Genomic DNA, 16583 nt, shown 5'->3' on the forward strand with positions numbered 1-16583 from the left:
ATGCAGTGAAAACACCCTCTCAACATCCCTTTGGAGATAACTGGTGAAGTGCAGCTGGCTACTCCTTCTTCCCTATAGGGCTTCCTGCCTCTCACAATTCTGCAGCTCAGCCCACCAGGTTGCCTGTGGCCATAGGGGCTCGGGCTCATCCTCACTGTCCCTTGCCCCGTGGCCTGTTTGCAAGGATTCTTGGGAACCATAACAGAGGCCCCAAACTCCCCACCCCAGCCCCACAGTGGCTGTCACGGTTCATAAAGTGGCATATTGGGTCGCTAAATGCTTCATTTACAGTTTTCCCAATATTACATAACACCATTCCAATTAAGAAAAACCTGCTGACTTTGCAGTCCCATTTCAGGAGTCTCCCCTCCTTTCACCTCTCCGCTCAGAACATCCTAACTAAGCAGATAGCTATAAACAGACTGTCTTGTGGTTTGACACCCCAGAGAGTGCCTTTTCCGCAAATGTCTCCTCCTCCTTCCTGCTCCTCTTTGGCTCATCTCTGGGAACTGTCACCTGTCACTTGCGATTCCATCATTACCTGTGGCAGGGCCATGGTGATCTCCAAACCTCCCGGCGATGTCTCCAGAAGGGCATGGTTGACAGCAGCCAGATGAAGAGGAGGAGGGGTCGGGATGCTGGACTGCACGCCACCCCTAGGTTTGGATTGGGCTGTAGCAGGCCAGAATGTGGCTGCATTTGTCCAGCATTTTTTATTTTTTATTTATTTTTAATTTTTTTTAATTTTTATTTTATTATTATACTTTAGGTTTTAGGGTACATGTGCACAATGTGCAGGTTTGTTACATATGTATCCATGTGCCATGTTGGTTTGCTGCACCCATTAACTCGTCATTTAGCATTAGGTATATCTCCTAATGCTGTCCCTCCCCCTCCCCCTCACCCCACAACAGTCCCCGGAGTGTGATGTCCCCCTTCCTGTGTCCATGAGTTCTCATTGTTCAATTCCCACCTATGAGTGAGAACATGCGGTGTTTGGTTTTTTGTCCTTTTGATAGTTTACTGAAAATGATGGTTTCCAGTTTCATCCATGTCCCTACAAAGGACATGAACTCATCATTTTTTATGGCTGCATAGTATTCCATGGTGTATATGTGCCACATTTTCTTAATCCAGTCTATCGTTGTTGGACATTTGGGTTGGTTCCAACTCTTTGCTATTGTGAATAGTGCCGCAATAAACATACGTGTGCATGTGTCTCTATAGCAGCATGATTTATAGTCCTTTGGGTATATACCCAGTAATGGGATGGCTGGGTCAAATGGTATTTCTAGTTCTAGATCCCTGAGGAATCGCCACACTGACTTCCACAATGGTTGAACTAGTTTACAGTCCCACCAACAGTGTAAAAGTGTTCCTATTTCTCCACATCCTCTCCAGCACCTGTTGTTTCCTGACTTTTTAATGATGGCCATTCTAACTGGTGTGAGATGGTATCTCATTGTGGTTTTGATTTGCATTTCTGTGATGGCCAGTGATGATGAGCATTTTTTCATATGTTTTTTGGCTGCATAAATGTCTTCTTTTGAGAAGTGTCTGTTCATGTCCTTCGCCCACTTTTTGATGGGGTTGTTTGTTTTTTTCTTGTAAATTTGTTTGAGTTCATTGTAGATTCTGGATATTAGCCCTTTGTCAGATGAGTAGGTTGCAAAAATTTTCTCCCATTCTGTAGGTTGCCTGTTCACTCTGATGGTAGTTTCTTTTGCTGTGCAGAAGCTCTGTAGTTTAATTAGATCCCATTTGTCAATTTTGGCTTTTGTTGCCATTGCTTTTGGTGTTTTAGACATGAAGTCCTTGCCCATGCCTATGTCCTGAATGGTATTGCCTAGGTTTTCTTCTAGGGTTTTTATGGTTTTAGGTCTAACATGTAAGTCTTTAATCCATCTTGAATTAATTTTTGTATAAGGTGTAAGGAAGGGATCCAGTTTCAGCTTTCTACATATGGCTAGCCAGTTTTCCCAGCACCATTTATTAAATAGGGAATCCTTTCCCCATTTCTTGTTTTTGTCAGGTTTGTCAAAGATCAGATAGTTGTCGATATGCGGCATTATTTCTGAGGGCTCTATTCTGTTCCATTGATCTATGTCTCTGTTGTGGTACCAGTACCATGCTGTTTTGGTTACTGTAGCCTTGTAGTATAGTTTGAAGTCAGGTAACATGATGCCTCCAGCTTTGTTCTTTTGGCTTAGGATTGACTTGGTGATGCGGACTCTTTTTTGGTTCCATATGAACTTTAAAGTAGTTTTTTCCAATTCTGTGAAGAACGTCATTGATAGCTTGATGGGGATGGCATTGAATCTATAAATTACCTTGAGCAGTATGGCCATTTTCAAGATATTGATTCTTCCAACCCATGAGCATGGAATGTTCTTCCATTTGTTTGTATCCTCTTTTATTTCATTGAGCAGTAGTTTGTAGTTCTCCTTGAAGAGGTCCTTCACATCCCTTGTAAGTTGGATTCCTAGGTATTTTATTCTCTTTGAAGCAATTGTGAATGGGAGTTCACTCATGATTTGGCTCTCTGTTTGTCTGTGATTGGTGTACAAGAATGCTTGTGATTTTTGTACATTGATTTTGTATCCTGAGACTTTGTTGAAGTTGCTAATCAGCTTAAGGGGATTTTGGGCTGAGACCATGGGGTTTTCTAAATATACAATCATGTCATCTGCAAACAGGGACAATTTGACTTCCTCTTTTCCTAATTGAATACCCTTTATTTCCTTCTCCTGCCTGATTGCCCTGGCCAGAACTTCCAGCACTAAGTTGAATAGGAGTGGTGAGAGAGGGCATCCCTGTCTTGTGCCAGTTTTCAAAGGGAATGCTTCCAGTTTTTGCCCATTCAGTATGATATTGGCTGTGGGTTTGTCATAGATAGCTCTTATTATTTTGAGATACGTCCCATCAATACCTAATTTATTGAGAGTTTTTAGCATGAAGGGCTGTTGAATTTTGTCAAAGGCCTTTTCTGCATCTATTGAGATAATCATGTGGTTTTTGTCTTTGGTTCTGTTTATATGCTGGATTACATTTATTGATTTGTGTATGTTGAACCAGCCTTGCATCCCAGGGATGAAGCCCACTTGATCATGGTGTATAAGCTTTTTGATGTGCTGCTGGATTCGGTTTGCCAGTATTTTATTGAGGATTTTTGCATCAATGTTCATCAAGGATATTGGTCTGAAATTGTCTTTTTTGGTTGTGTCTCTGCCAGGCTTTGGTATCAGGACGATGCTGGCTTCATAAAATGTGTTAGGGAGGATTCCCTCTTTTTCTATCGATTGGAATAGTTTCAGAAGGAATGGTACCAGTTCCTCCTTGCACCTCTGGTAGAATTCGGCTGTGAATCCATCAGGTCCTGGACTCTTTTTGGTTGGTAAGCTATTGATTATTGCCACAGTTTCAGAGCCTGTTATTGGTCTATTCAGAGATTCAACTTCTTCCTCGTTTAGTCTTGGGAGGGTGTGTTTGTTGAGGAATTTATCCATTTCTTCTAGATTTTCTAGTTTATTTGCATAGAGGTGTTTGTAGTATTCTCTGATGGTAGATTGTATTTCTGTGGGATCGGTGGTGATATCCCCTTTTTCATTTTTTATTGCATCTATTTGATTCTTCTCTCTTTTCTTTATTAGTCTTGCTAGCGGTCTATCAATTTTGTTGATCTTTTCAAAAAACCAGCTCCTGGATTCATTAATTTTTTTGAAGGGTTTTTTGTGTCTTTATTTCCTTCAGTTCTGCTCTGATTTTAGTTATTTCTAGCCTTCTGCTAGCTTTTGGATGTGTTTGCTCTTGCTTTTCTAGTTCTTTTAATTGTGATGTTAGGGTGTCAATTTTAAATCTTTCCTGCTTTCCCTTGTGGGCATTCAGTGCTATAAATTTCCCTCTACACACTGCTTTGAATGTGTCCCAGAGATTCTGGTATGTTGTGTCTTTGTTCTCGTTGGTTTCAAAGAACATCTTTATTTCTGCCTTCATTTCATTATGTACCCAGTAGTCATTCAGGAGCAGGTTGTTCAGTTTCCATGTAGTTGAGCGGTTTTGAGTGAGTTTCTGAATCCTGAGTTCTAGTTTGATTGCACTGTGGTCTGAGAGACAGTTTGTTATAATTTCTGTTCTTTTACATTTGCTGAGGAGTGCTTTACTTCCAACTATGTGGTCAATTTTGGAATAGGTGTGGTGCTTAAAAAAAATATTCTGTTGATGTGGGGTGGAGAGTTCTGTAGATGTCTATTAGGTCCACTTTGTGCAGAGCTGAGTTCAATTCCTGGATATCCTTGTTAACTTTCTGTCTCGCTGATCTGTCTAATGTTGACAGTGGGGTGTTAAAATCTCCCATTATTATTGTGTGGGAGTTTAAGTCCCTTTGTAGGTCACGCAGGACTTGCTTTATGAATCTGGGTGCTCCTGTGTTGGGTGCATATATATTTAGGATAGTTAGCTCTTCTTGTTGAATTGATCCCTTTACCATTGTGTAATGGCCTTCTTTGTCTCTTTTGATCTTTGTTGGTTTAAAGTCTATTTTATCAGAGACTAGGATTGCAACCCCTGCCTTTTTTTGTTTTCCGTTTGCTTGATAGATCTTCCTCCATCCCTTTATTTTGAGTCTATGTGTGTCTCTGCACATGGGATGGGTTTCCTGAATACAGCACACTGATGGGTCTTGACTCTTTATCCAATTTGTCAGTCTCTGTCTTTTAATTGGAGCATTTAGCCCATTTACATTTCAGGTTAATATTGTTATGTGTGAATTTGATCCTGTCATTATGATGTTAGCTGGTTATTTTGCTAGTTAGTTGATGCAGTTTCTTCCTAGCCTCGATGGTCTTTACAATTTGGCATGTTTTTGCAGTGGCTGGTACTGGTTGTTCCTTTCCATGTTTAGTGCTTCCTTCAGGAGCTCTTTTAGGGCAGGCCTGGTGGTGATAAAAATCACTCAGCATTTGCTTGTCTGTAAAGTATTTTATTTCTCCTTCACTTACGAAGCTTAGTTTGGCTGGATATGAAATTCTGGGTTGAAAATTCTTTTCTTTAAGAATGTTGAATATCGGCCCCCACTCTCTTCTGGCTTGTAGAGTTTCTGCCGAGAGATCAGCTGTTAGTCTGATGGGCTTCGCCTTGTGGGTAACCCGACCTTTCTCTCTGGCCGCCCTTAACATTTTTTCCTTCATTTCAACTTTGGTGAATCTGACAATTATGTGTCTTGGAATTGCTCTTCTCGAGGAGTATCTTTGTGGTGTTCTCTGTATTTCCTGAATCTGAATGTTGGCCTGCCTTGCTAGACTGGGGATGTTCTCCTGGATAATATCTTGCAGAGTGTTTTCCAACTTGGTTCCATTCTCCTCATCATTTTCAGGTACACCAATCAGACGTAGGTTTGGTCTTTTCACATCGTCCCATATTTCTTGGTGGCTTTGTTTGTTTCTTTTTATTCTTTTTTCTCTAAACTTCCCTTCTCGCTTCATTTCATTCATTTCATCTTCCATCACTGATACCCTTTCTTCCAGTTGATCGCTTCGGCTACTGAGGCTTCTGCAATCTTCGCGTAGTTCTCGAAACTTGGCTTTCAGCTCCATCAGCTCCTTTAAGCCCTTCTCTCCACTGGTTATTCTAGTTATCCATTTGTCTAATTTTTTTTCAAAGTTTTTAACTTCTTTGCTATTGTTTTGAATTTCCTCCCATAGCTCAGAGTAGTTTGATCATCTGAAGCCTTCTTCTCTCAACTTGTCAAAGTCCTTCTCCATCCAGCTTTGTTCCATTGCTGGTGAGGAACTGCGTTCCTTTGGAGGAGGAGAGGTGCTCTGCTTTTTAGAGTTCCCAGTTTTTCTGCTCTGTTTTTTCCCCATCTTTGTGGTTTTATCTTCTTTTGGTCTTTGATGATGGTGATGCACAGATGGGTTTTTGGTGTGGATGTCCTTTCTGTTTGTTAGTTTTCCTTCTACCAGACAGGACCCTTAGCTGCAGGTCTGTTGGAGTTTGCTAGAGGTCCACTCCAGACGCTGTTTGGCTGGGTGTCAGCAGCGGTGGCTGCAAATCAGCGGATTTTCGTGAGACCACAAATTCAGCTGTCTGATAGTTCCTCTGGAAGTTTTGTCTCAGAGGAGTACCTGGCCGAGTGAGGTGTCAGTCTGTCCCTACTGGGGGGTGCCTCCCAGTTAGGCTGCTTGGGGGTGAGGGACTCACTTTAGGAGGCAGTCTGTCCGTTCTCAGATCTCCAGCTGCGTGCTGGGATAACCACTACTCTCTTCAAAGCTGTCAGACAGGGACATTTAAGTCTGCAGAGGTTCCTGCTGACTTTTTGTTTGTCTGTGCCCTGCCCCTGGAGGTGGAGCCTACAGAGGCAGGCAGGCCTCCTTGAGCTGTGGTGGGCTCCACCCAGTTCGAGCTTCCTGGCTGCTTTGTTTACCTAAGCAAGCCTGGGCAATGATGGGCGCCCCTCCCCCAGCCTCGCTGCCGCCTTGCAGTTTGATCTCAGACTGCTGTGCTAGCAATCAGCGAGACTCCGTGGGCATAGGACCCTCCAAGCCAGGTGCGGGGCACAATCTCCTGGTGTGCCGTTTTCCAAGCCTGTTGGAAAAGTATAGTATTAGGGTGGGACTGACCCGATTTTCCAGGTGCCATCTGTTACCCCTTTCTTTGACTAGGAAAGGGAACTCCTTGACCCCTTGCGCTTCCCGAATGAGGCAATGCCTCGCCCTGCTTTGGCTCACACACAGTGCGCTGCACTGAGTGTCCTGCACCCACTGTTTGGCACTCCCTAGTGAGATGAACCCGGTACCTCAAACGGAAATGCAGAAATCACCTGTCTTCTGTGTCGCTCACGCTGGGAGCTGTAGACTGGAGCTGTTCCTATTCAGCCATCTTGGCTCCACCTATTTTTTAATTTTTATTTAAAGATGGGGGTCTCCCTGTTTTGCCCAGGCTGGAGTGCAGTGGTGCCATCACTGCTCACTGCATCCTTGAACTCGGCTCAAGCTATTCTCCCACCTTAACCTGAGTAGCTGGAACTGCAGGTGTGTGTCACCATGCCCGGCTAATTTTTTTTTTTTTTTAATTTTAAAATTTTTTGTAGAGATGGGGTTTCACTGTGTTGCTCAGGCAGGTCTTGAACTCTTGGCCCCAAGTGACCCTTCTGCCTCAGCCTCCCAAAGTTCTGACATTTAAAAATGAGCCAGGCTTTGTGCTCAGAGCTTTGTACGTATTGCTCAGTTTATAAGATAAATACTATCCTCACTCACATATGAAAAATGAACTGAATCTGAGAAGTCAGATAATTTTCCTGAATTCCAGCTAATAGTGTCACAGCTGTAAGTAGTACATCTTGAGTCCGATTTCAAAGACTGAACTCCTTTTTCCTTTTCCTTTTTTCTTTTTCTTTTTTTTGAGGGTATCACTCTGTCTCCCAGGCTGGACTACAATGGCAAGATCATAGCTTGCTGCAGCCTTGAACTCCAGGCTCAAGGGATCCTCTTGCCTTAGCCTCCTGAGTAGCTGGAATTATAGGCATGTACCACCATGCTCGGCTAATTTTTGTATTTTTCTGTAGAGAAAGGGTTTTGCCATGTTGCCCAGGCTGGTCTTGAACTCCTGGGCTCATGTGATCTATCCGCCTCAGCCTCCCAAAGTGCCGGGATTACAGGCATGAGCCACCGTGCCCAGTAGCTCTTAACTGCTGGCTATCTTAGAAAACCTCTAGAAAAGTCTTTATCAAAGTGTGGGGTAAGGAAGGAAGGAAGGTGTGCTTTTTAAAAATGCAGATTGCTGGGCTTATAGCTACCTATTGAAACTTTCCAGGGCTGGGGTCTGTGTTTTAAACAAGCTCTCTGGACAATCCTGATGCACACCTTGGTGGCTCTGGAGCATTCTACTTGGTTCTGCCTTCCCTCCCCTTTACATCCCCAGTGTCTGCAGACTCTCTGGGGTGCTCTGGGATGTTTACTGCTCCAGCCGGCAGGGAGCCTGATGGTCTTTGAAGCCTCCGGAGATTTCTGCGGTGCCCAGTGGGTTCACCTAAGTCTTTCTGACTCCAAGTCTGAACTATTTAACAACCAAAGGCTTGTCAGATGGGTTCCTGTCTTGGGAAACCTACAGAGCGTGGACAAAGCCGTCGTGGGCTTAGGGACTTGACACCTCAGAGGTCAGGTTTCTTCCCTGCAGTGTGCTCAACGATGCTTTCTTTGTGGAGCCACAGACTTCCCCTTCTGCAGAGTCACGGGCTGAGTGGCCTCTCCCCAGAGACAGCACTGTCTTTCCTCTAAGCCAACAGAACGAGACCATTGTTTTCATTAGCTCCTGCCCCTTTAGCCTGGGATCCACCTCAGTGTGGATGAAGACGGAGGCAAGACATTCCCTCATTTCAGTTTTGTTGCAGTAACTGCTGGAGCCGAGGCGTCGCGGGGAAGAAGCCATATGAATTCACAGGGAGGGGAAGCGGCTGTGTGTGCTCCGCTGCGGGGGTGGGAGGGGGCGGAGTGGGGAGGTCTTGGCAGCTCCTCTCGGTTAGATGGGTGTGATTGTTCTGTAACCGAGTGTGTTCCAAACAGTCTGTTTGACTGTTTGTCCTCTAGTTCATTACTTCAGTTTGGCCCTGCCTTCATGATACATGTGTTAATCGCTTTGTTTCTAAAACAAAATTGGAAACAGTTCCTGCAGCCTCACTGGGACCCTGGGTGGCCGCCACGGACACCCACATTCTTTGTTGAATCTGGCCCCTTGGTGCTCTTTGGGGCTGCTTGAAAGACTCTGTTTCTCCCACCTTAGGAGCTGCCAGCCCCTCAGATCTGGAGCTGGTGGAGAGCACAGCAGCGTCAGCGCAGGCCACCGTGGGAGAGAGGGAAGGGGACTCGTGTATGCAGAGCCATGTCTGAACTGAGCTCAGGGCTAGAGACCCACACAACAGTGGGGAAGATGGGGTTGATGGTTTATGGTTTGAGCTTCCTGAGGGGCTCCTGAGGACTTTGCAGAGGTTAAGAAATGTGTCTCAGGTCTCTGCTAATAATTAGCAACATCTGGCTTCAGAGCCTGTGCTCTTTATCCTGTTTGAACCGCATGGCACCCATCACCCCACTTCTCAGGTTGCCTTGTGGACCAGGTGATATTTGAGGGTTGTGTTAGAAGGGGACTAGCTAATGCAGATACTAATACTAGCTAGTGAGCCCAGTGTGAACAGTGTCTGCTCTGCAGAAAGATTGTTTTCAAACCTGAAGTAGTAGGACCACCCTCCTGCGCGGTTATTCTGGATCGTGCCTGTTCCTCCTCAGGTTTATTTCTCTCCATCTATTTTATTTATGGTTTAGTTGTTCCTTGACATTGGAGACCATGTTGGTTTCATTCATCTCTGCGTCTGCAGTGTCCTGGCCTGTGCCTGGCACTCACTGAATCCCCATGGTTTGTTGTTACAGCTATGCTTCCTCAAGGCAGGAATTGGGGCTGCACACTCACCATTTTCCCCAGCACTGAGAATAGTGTCTGGCATGCAGCAGGTGCTCAATAAACATTAAATGAAAGAATGAATGAAAGTGAGTAAACAAAAGTATCCACTTGAGACTTAGTACTGTCATGCAAAAAGCACTGGCTTTGGAGTTAGGATGTGGCTTCTCCCCCTGCTGTCACTCCTCATCTGGCCCTCAGCTTCCCCAAGTAGAGTAAGTCCCTCTTGCTCCAGGTCTGACCAGTGGTTCTCTGTGCACATGAGGTGTGTGAGGTTCCTGGAGATGGAACTTCAGCTACTCAGAGGAGCTCATGGGGCCTCCACAGCTGCATAGGGTTAGAAGTCAAACCTTTTCATTTCTTTCCTTCGGTTTTACTTCTTGGATGAATCTTTTTTTCTCACTATAATGTGAAAAGATAGTTGGTTTCTTTTTCTGTGAAATAGACAAAGAGGTATATTTTGGTGCAGATCATTCCTCAGCCTTGCAAAATTAACCTGAAGCCCTTACTAAGAGCACAGGGATACATGTCCCCTTCACCCCACTCTTAGTAGTATTGGGGCCATACTTTAGGTCACACGCTTTTAATGCATGTTTAATTCCTGGAGTCCATTAAAAATAGGAGGGCCAGGGAGTTACCCAATCAAGAATTCATTGAGTTCTGGTGCCCAGAGGGCTTATGTTCCCACGCTGGCCTTTGCAGTAGTGATGATGATCTTTCCCCCAGCACTAACATATTATCCAGCATCATCTGGGAGCCCCTGGACGCAACCGTCATGCAAACACGTGGCAGCTGGTGGCAGAAAGAATCCACTGCACCCCCACCTCCACCCCCAGACCTGCCCTGCAATTGCACAAAAAGGAAAACAACCATAATAATCATCCTGATGGGAGTAATAATAGGCACTTAGAGCAATCACATCTTTTATCCAAGGGATACAATATGCTCTCCCAAAAAATGTTTATTCCAGTGTTGCGGGAAGTAGAAGGGGCACAGTAGTGGAGTCGGCGACATGCTGTAGTGACAGGAATGAGGGAGAAGCCAAGGGGTCTGGCCTCTGGAAGGTCCCTCTCCTGAGGGGCAGCCTGAGTCCTCTGTGGGCTTCTACTAACACCTTCTTCTCCTTTTTTTTTTTTTTTTTTGCATTCAGCATGATCTACACTTTAGTGAGCTCTTAACGCAAAGACCATGCACGTCATCAGAGACTGAGATGGGAGAGGCCTGAGACGGAGAGGTGCATTTCTGCTGGTGACTGGAGGAGGGACCAGAATGAGGATATGTGAGAAATAGACCTGGCAGGCAGTCAGACTGAATGGGAGCTGGGATCACGCAGCAGCCGGGAGCCGAGTTAACCCTGCGTGTCTGTGTCACCCTATTTGTCAATCTTTGGCATTCGAATTCCACACACGGGGTCCTAGAGCCCTTCCGAGCATCAGTGGTGTGGGGGAGTAGGTGACGAAACACTAGACCTCTCCTGAGAGAGAGTTGCTGCTTCCTGAATCCGCTTCATTGAACAGCACCTTGCAAGTTCACACTGAGTTCTTGGGCCATGGGAGTGGAGGCTGGAAGGCCGCAAGGTGCTTGCTAAGGAACAGAATGATCCAGAGTCAAGGCCAAGTCTGCAGGGACCTGTTGAAAGCCTCAAGAATGTCTTGGCTGCCCAAGACTCTTGTTGCCTTTCTTCCAAGCCATGGCCACGCCCTTTTTCTCAAATGGGAGGGGCTGGAGGGTGTGTGGGATTTGCCTTCAGCTGTAACCAGCCTTGAGCCTGCTGGGCTATTTTCAGCTGAGGAGGGGTGAATATAGGAAAAATGGATTTTTGAAACGTTTGCAACATGTTCAAGGTGTTAGTTCTCCACCACACAAGTTGTATTCTTCTTTTGCAACCTCAAACCATAACAGAGTCATTAAATGCAAATCAGTTGGTCAATGCTAGTCAAAGCTATGTTCTTACAAAAACCCCAGACAGCTCAGAGCTCAGAAAATCCTGTGGAGTGGCTGCTCTGTACCGTGGGCATCCGGCAGCCAGGAAGTAAGACAACATAATTATAACTTCATTTTATGATGCTGCATCATTTGTACTGTTTAGGTCGACGTGAGGACATCATCTTATTTAGAATTTTCCATTTGGCATTCTCTTTTGGGTGGGAGTTATGCTGGGGGTTGTAAATAATGACAAGGCTGAGATTTTTATGATGTTTAAATTGGGCACAATGATTTTGACCTTATTCCCCAAACTTCTTTTCTTTTCTACTGTTTAACATACACAGGCTATTTATACACGTCCCCAGCTCCCATCTGAAACCTGTGACTCAGGTTTATGAATGGTGTTTGTGTAGCAACACATTGTGTGCTATGTTTATTAAAATGCAGCGACAACTTGAGTGTCTCACTTAACTGGCTCTCTCATTTCAACCATTACAGCTGAATTTGTCTACATATGGTTGGAAAACTGATAGGAAGAAAAGGCAAATTTTCAAAAAGGCATCATGCTGCTAAAAATTCTGTGGAAAACAAAATGCAGACTTTTATTCTGAGGTTTATGGTATAAAACTGGAGAATTTGAGGTGATGATTTTGGGAGAAGGCTTCCTCTTGGCCAATGCCCTTTTTACCGACCAAGTAACTGTTGTTAGGGATAGAGTTACCTTTCGGCTGCTTGGGCCTGGCTTTGGCTTCATTCCTGAGAAGACTAGTGACCCTCATCCAGAGAGGCAAGCCTTGGATGGCAGGCTGCAGACACTAATCTAACCGCACAGCCGTCCTGCAAATGCAACTAGATGTAGAAGGTGAATGGTCCATGTTACTTCTCACCATGGAGCTGTTTTGTTTCTATACTCTGCCTCCTTTCAAAAAGATTTGAAGTGGCTGGTAATAGGAGATGCAAGTACACAAAGACCATTAAAATGGAAGTAGAAATGTCTTTTTTTTTTTTTTTTTTTTTGAGACAGGGTCTCACTCTGTCGCCCAGGCTGGAGTGCAGTAGTGCAGTCACGGCTCTCTGCAGCTTTGACCTTCCTGGGCTCAAGTGATGCTCCCACCTCAGCCTCCCCAGCAGACTACAGGTGCGCACCACCATGCGTGGCTAGTTTTTGTATTTTTGTAGAGATGGGGTTTTGCCATGTTGCCCAGGCTGGTCTCAAACTCTTGGGCTCAAGCAATCTGCTCACCTTCACCTCCCAAAGTGGGATTATAGGCTCAGCCACTGCCACTGGCCTGACAGCTCTTATATTTATGAAAAAGAAACATCCAGATATTTCCCTCCCACAAGTTGTGATTGGGAAATAATTCTCGTGATCTGTTGGGAGTTTCAGTGAATTTTCAGTTCCTGGGAGAAGCTAATCTTGATGATAAAGATAAGAGTAAAGGGCACAGTTGATGGGGTACGTGCTGTTTGCCAGGCACTGTGTTAAATGCTCACATGGTGACCTCACCCACCCCTCACAGTGATCATGCACAGCACGTTAGCTGTTCTCATCCCCATGTCACCCATGAGAGAACTAGGGAGCCTCAGGGAAGGGGAGTCCTCCCTAGGTGAAGTAGCGTAGAACAAGGGCTTGATGCTCTGAAGAAGTGGCCAAATAATGACAGTTATAAACCAAGGCACCTGGCAGTGATCTAGATGCTTCATATGCTTTTCCCTGATCCTCGTGACAGTACCACAAGGTGGATATGATCTCTCTTTTATAGATGAGGAAACTGAGAAGAGGAGTCACTTGCAGAGATCCACAGCTAGCGACGGGTATGTCTAGCTGTAGCTGGGATTTAAACCCAAGTCCGCCTCTTCTCACATAATTTTGTTCTTATTGCACAGTCTCTTATTGTGTATCCCACAGAGGTGACCAAAGGGAAGAAGAGAGGAAAAGCAGGAGAAACTCCTCTGTTTTCCAAAATACAAAGTGAATATTTTCCTTGAGAGACGAAGAGCTCACCTTTCCAAGCATGCGTCAAGGAGAGAGCTTCCCAGTGGGGCAGAGTCATCTCCTGAAGGTGGTGTTGGTGAACTGCTTCCCATCCTTTAGAGAGGTAGAGCTATAGGCCTGGTGCGGCTATGCCCAAAGGGTCAGAGGGGAACCTGGAAGAGTCACTTAAAGCTCACTTTTCACTTTGCTAAGGTGGAAGAATAATGGCACCCACCACACTGGCTTTCTATAAAGATTAGATGAGTTCATACCTGCAAAGAACTTAGAACAGTACCCTGCGTGTGGTCAGCACGCTCACTGTAGAGGGCGAGTCTTCCCTGCCATCTGGGCCAATCCATTGTTGTGTTGCTATAAAGGAATACCCGAGCCTGGGTAATTTGTAAAGAAAAGAGATTTACTTGGCTCACAGTTCTGCGGGCTGTACGAGCATGACTCCTGCCTCTGGTGAGGGCCCCAGGAAGCTTCTAATCATGGTGGAAGGCAAAGGGAGAGCAGGCATGTCACGTGGTGAAGAGCGAGAGAGAGAAGGGAGAGGTTTCAGATGCTTAAACCAGATCTCATGTGAACTGAGCGAGAATGCACTCATCCCCAAGGGGATGGCGTTAAGCCATTCATGAGGGATCTGCCCCCACGATCCAGTCACCTCCTACCAGGCCCCACCTCCAACACTGGCAATCACATTTCAATATGAGATTTGGAGGGGACAAACATCCAAACTGTATCACCATCCTTACTCTGCCCTGTGCCCATTCCAGGGCAAGGTCCCTCCCTTTGGAAGGACCATGAAGCCAACTGGCCACGTGGAACAGGAGTGAAGATTCCTGGATGCTGCCGTCCTCCCGAGGCCCCATTCCTGTCTATAGTATCCTGAATGGATGTCAGGCTGGGACCCGACACCTCTTTTCAGTGTCATGTTCTCTGACAATAATGATAACCACTGCCGTCGAGTACTTGCTATGTGCTGGATGCTCTGCAAAGCACTTGATATATGTAGTCTCATTTAATCCCCACGTCAACATGATGGAATGGGAATGATTGTTGTCTTCGATGCGTAGTTGAAAATATTAAAGCTTACAGAGGTCTAGCAATTGAGCCAAGGTCACAATTGCTATTAAGTCATGGAGCCTAGACTTCCACCCAAGTCCTTTTGACTCCAAGGCTTTGAACATTTTCTCATTCCTGAAAGGGTGATAGAGTCCAGGAGGGCAGTGGGATGTGAGATAGAAGAGAAAAGGGGATGACGACGGGACAGCAGTGTGGCTCCACTGAGCTCACATGTTTCCCAGCAAGCAATTCTATGTGAATGACTTTATAATCGGAAGGATTTTGGCTACAGGATCTTGTGCAAACTTCTTAACCTTTAGAGACTCAATTTTCTTATCCGTAAAATGAGGTTAATAATACCTCCCTTTCAGTATTCTTGTGATAATTTAAGTAAATTATGTACAGGATGCTTGTTGAGCCTGTCTCACAATTGGTGCTCAACAAATCTCGGTCCTCAGTGCTCCACCCGATGGCACTTCCCTTCAAAGAGGGGAAGGGAGGATTATGGAGATAAAAACGGTAAAGTGCTTCTTCTGGTAACACATGACGACAGTCAATGAATCTTAGCTCCCTCCTTTCCCCTCTCCATCTTTGGGGTGGACTGTTCCAGGCATGCGACATGGGTAGCAGAGCTCAGCCCTCTCAAGAAAATCTCCCCTTTGCATCCTATTTTTAGATTTGGTAATTGCACCAATGTTGAATAAAGTTGTCATCGTTATGACAGTTTTGTTCTCCTACGTAAGAGGTGAATGCAGCCAGCAAAATGCTTTGACAACAATTAATTGCACTCACGCTGTGTCGTTACACAGATCCATTTCCATAACCCTTTCTCTTCCTGGACTTGGGCTGTTCTGTTTTCATCTGTGCTCTGGCAAATGACTGTTTGGGCAGAGGCTTCTCCAGGCCTCGGAGCTGCCGGTCCAAGCTGGATATCTTGGGGCTGCCTGCGTTCCTGAGGCTCAGGCAGAAGGCAGTACTCACTGTGGGCGTTTGAGGGGGCATCCTGAGACATGCCCTGTGACTTGGCTCATCCCAGGCGGAGGAGAGGAGGAGCTGACCAAGGGAGTAAGCCTTCAGGACACAACCACACATTCTAGGGAAAGATGGGGGCAAGTTTTAGCTTTTTTTTTAGACCGAGTCTCACTCTGTTGCCTGGGCTGGAGTGCAGGGTCATGATCTCAGCTCACTGCAACCTCCACCTCCTGGGTTCAAGTGATTCTCCTGCCTCAACCTCCTGAGTAGCTGGGATTACAGGTGCCCGCCACCACGCCCAGCTAATTTTTGTATTTTTAGTAGAGGCGGGGTTTCACCATGTTGGCCAGGCTGGTCTCAAACTCCTGACCTCAGGTGATCCACCCGCCTCAGCCTCGAAAAGTGCTGGGATTACAGGCATGAGCCACCACGCCCGGCCAAGTTTTAGCTCTGTCCAGTTTAGCAGGGAGCAGGCTTTCCTTGTGGGGAGCGGCACATGATGGAAGCATTTCACACAGCTGCATTTGCAGAGGGAGACCTCAGTGCCCACACGTCAGACTGGGTTTCGGTTGCTGCCAATGATCCAGAAATAGAAATGGAAACAGGGTCAAAACAGCCACAACAAAATAGCATTTTCCAGGCTTTGCTCCCACCCATCCACTCTGTGGTCATTTCTGCCCCTGTTAAATTCTGCCTAGATAGTTGTGGATACGCCAAGGGTGCTATGAACTTGACCTCTTAGCTACCACGTGTTGCCCACATTTCTTCCCAGCCAGCGGTGTGTGTGCTAAAGCTGACTTGTACAGGCTTATGAGAGCCAACTGTTTAGTTTTTTAGGGACTTTACTAAGTAGTTGTTAAACAGAGCCATTATTAAAACTGAAATAATGTAAGCTTACAATTAAATAAATAATTTAAAAAACAAAGGTAATACCTAGTCAAACTCACCACTTCCCAATTATTTTACTACATTTTACTTGAGGTTATGTCTGTTGTATCTGTGGCAGAAATGCTATGTGACGGTATGCTGCTGTGTATCTCTTCCCAGCTTTGCATCCAGTGATGACCCATTGATTGCTTGAAATTGGCCGTGGTGAGAATATTTACTCTCTGTGGATGTCCCCCTCCCTCGCCATTCTTAGAGCAATTCCTCTACATGCACGGCCTCCTCTAGGCGGGCCAGTCTCCTCACTGGACCCCGG

The 16583-nt window shown here is 45.6% G+C and overlaps 1 protein-coding gene across 3 annotated transcripts in view; it reads left to right on the forward strand.

Moving 5' to 3' along the window:
• The window catches only part of CNIH3 (cornichon family AMPA receptor auxiliary protein 3), a 137210-nt gene extending 125099 nt beyond the window's left edge, over positions 1 to 12111 (forward strand). For 2 of the 3 annotated variants that reach the window (XM_032137338.2, XM_058430941.1), the window contains exon 6: positions 10595 to 12111. In XM_032137338.2, coding sequence (XP_031993229.1) covers positions 10595 to 10622 — 28 coding nt within the window. In that variant the 3' untranslated portion in view covers positions 10623 to 12111. The remainder of the gene's footprint in view (positions 1 to 10594) is intronic. The other variant, XM_058430942.1, reaches the window with a different exon arrangement.
• The last annotated feature ends 4472 nt before the right edge of the window (positions 12112 to 16583 follow it).

This window comes from Hylobates moloch, unplaced genomic scaffold, assembly GCF_009828535.3.
Source record: "Hylobates moloch isolate HMO894 unplaced genomic scaffold, HMol_V3 SCAFFOLD_18, whole genome shotgun sequence".
NCBI classification, from domain to species: Eukaryota; Metazoa; Chordata; class Mammalia; order Primates; family Hylobatidae; genus Hylobates; species Hylobates moloch.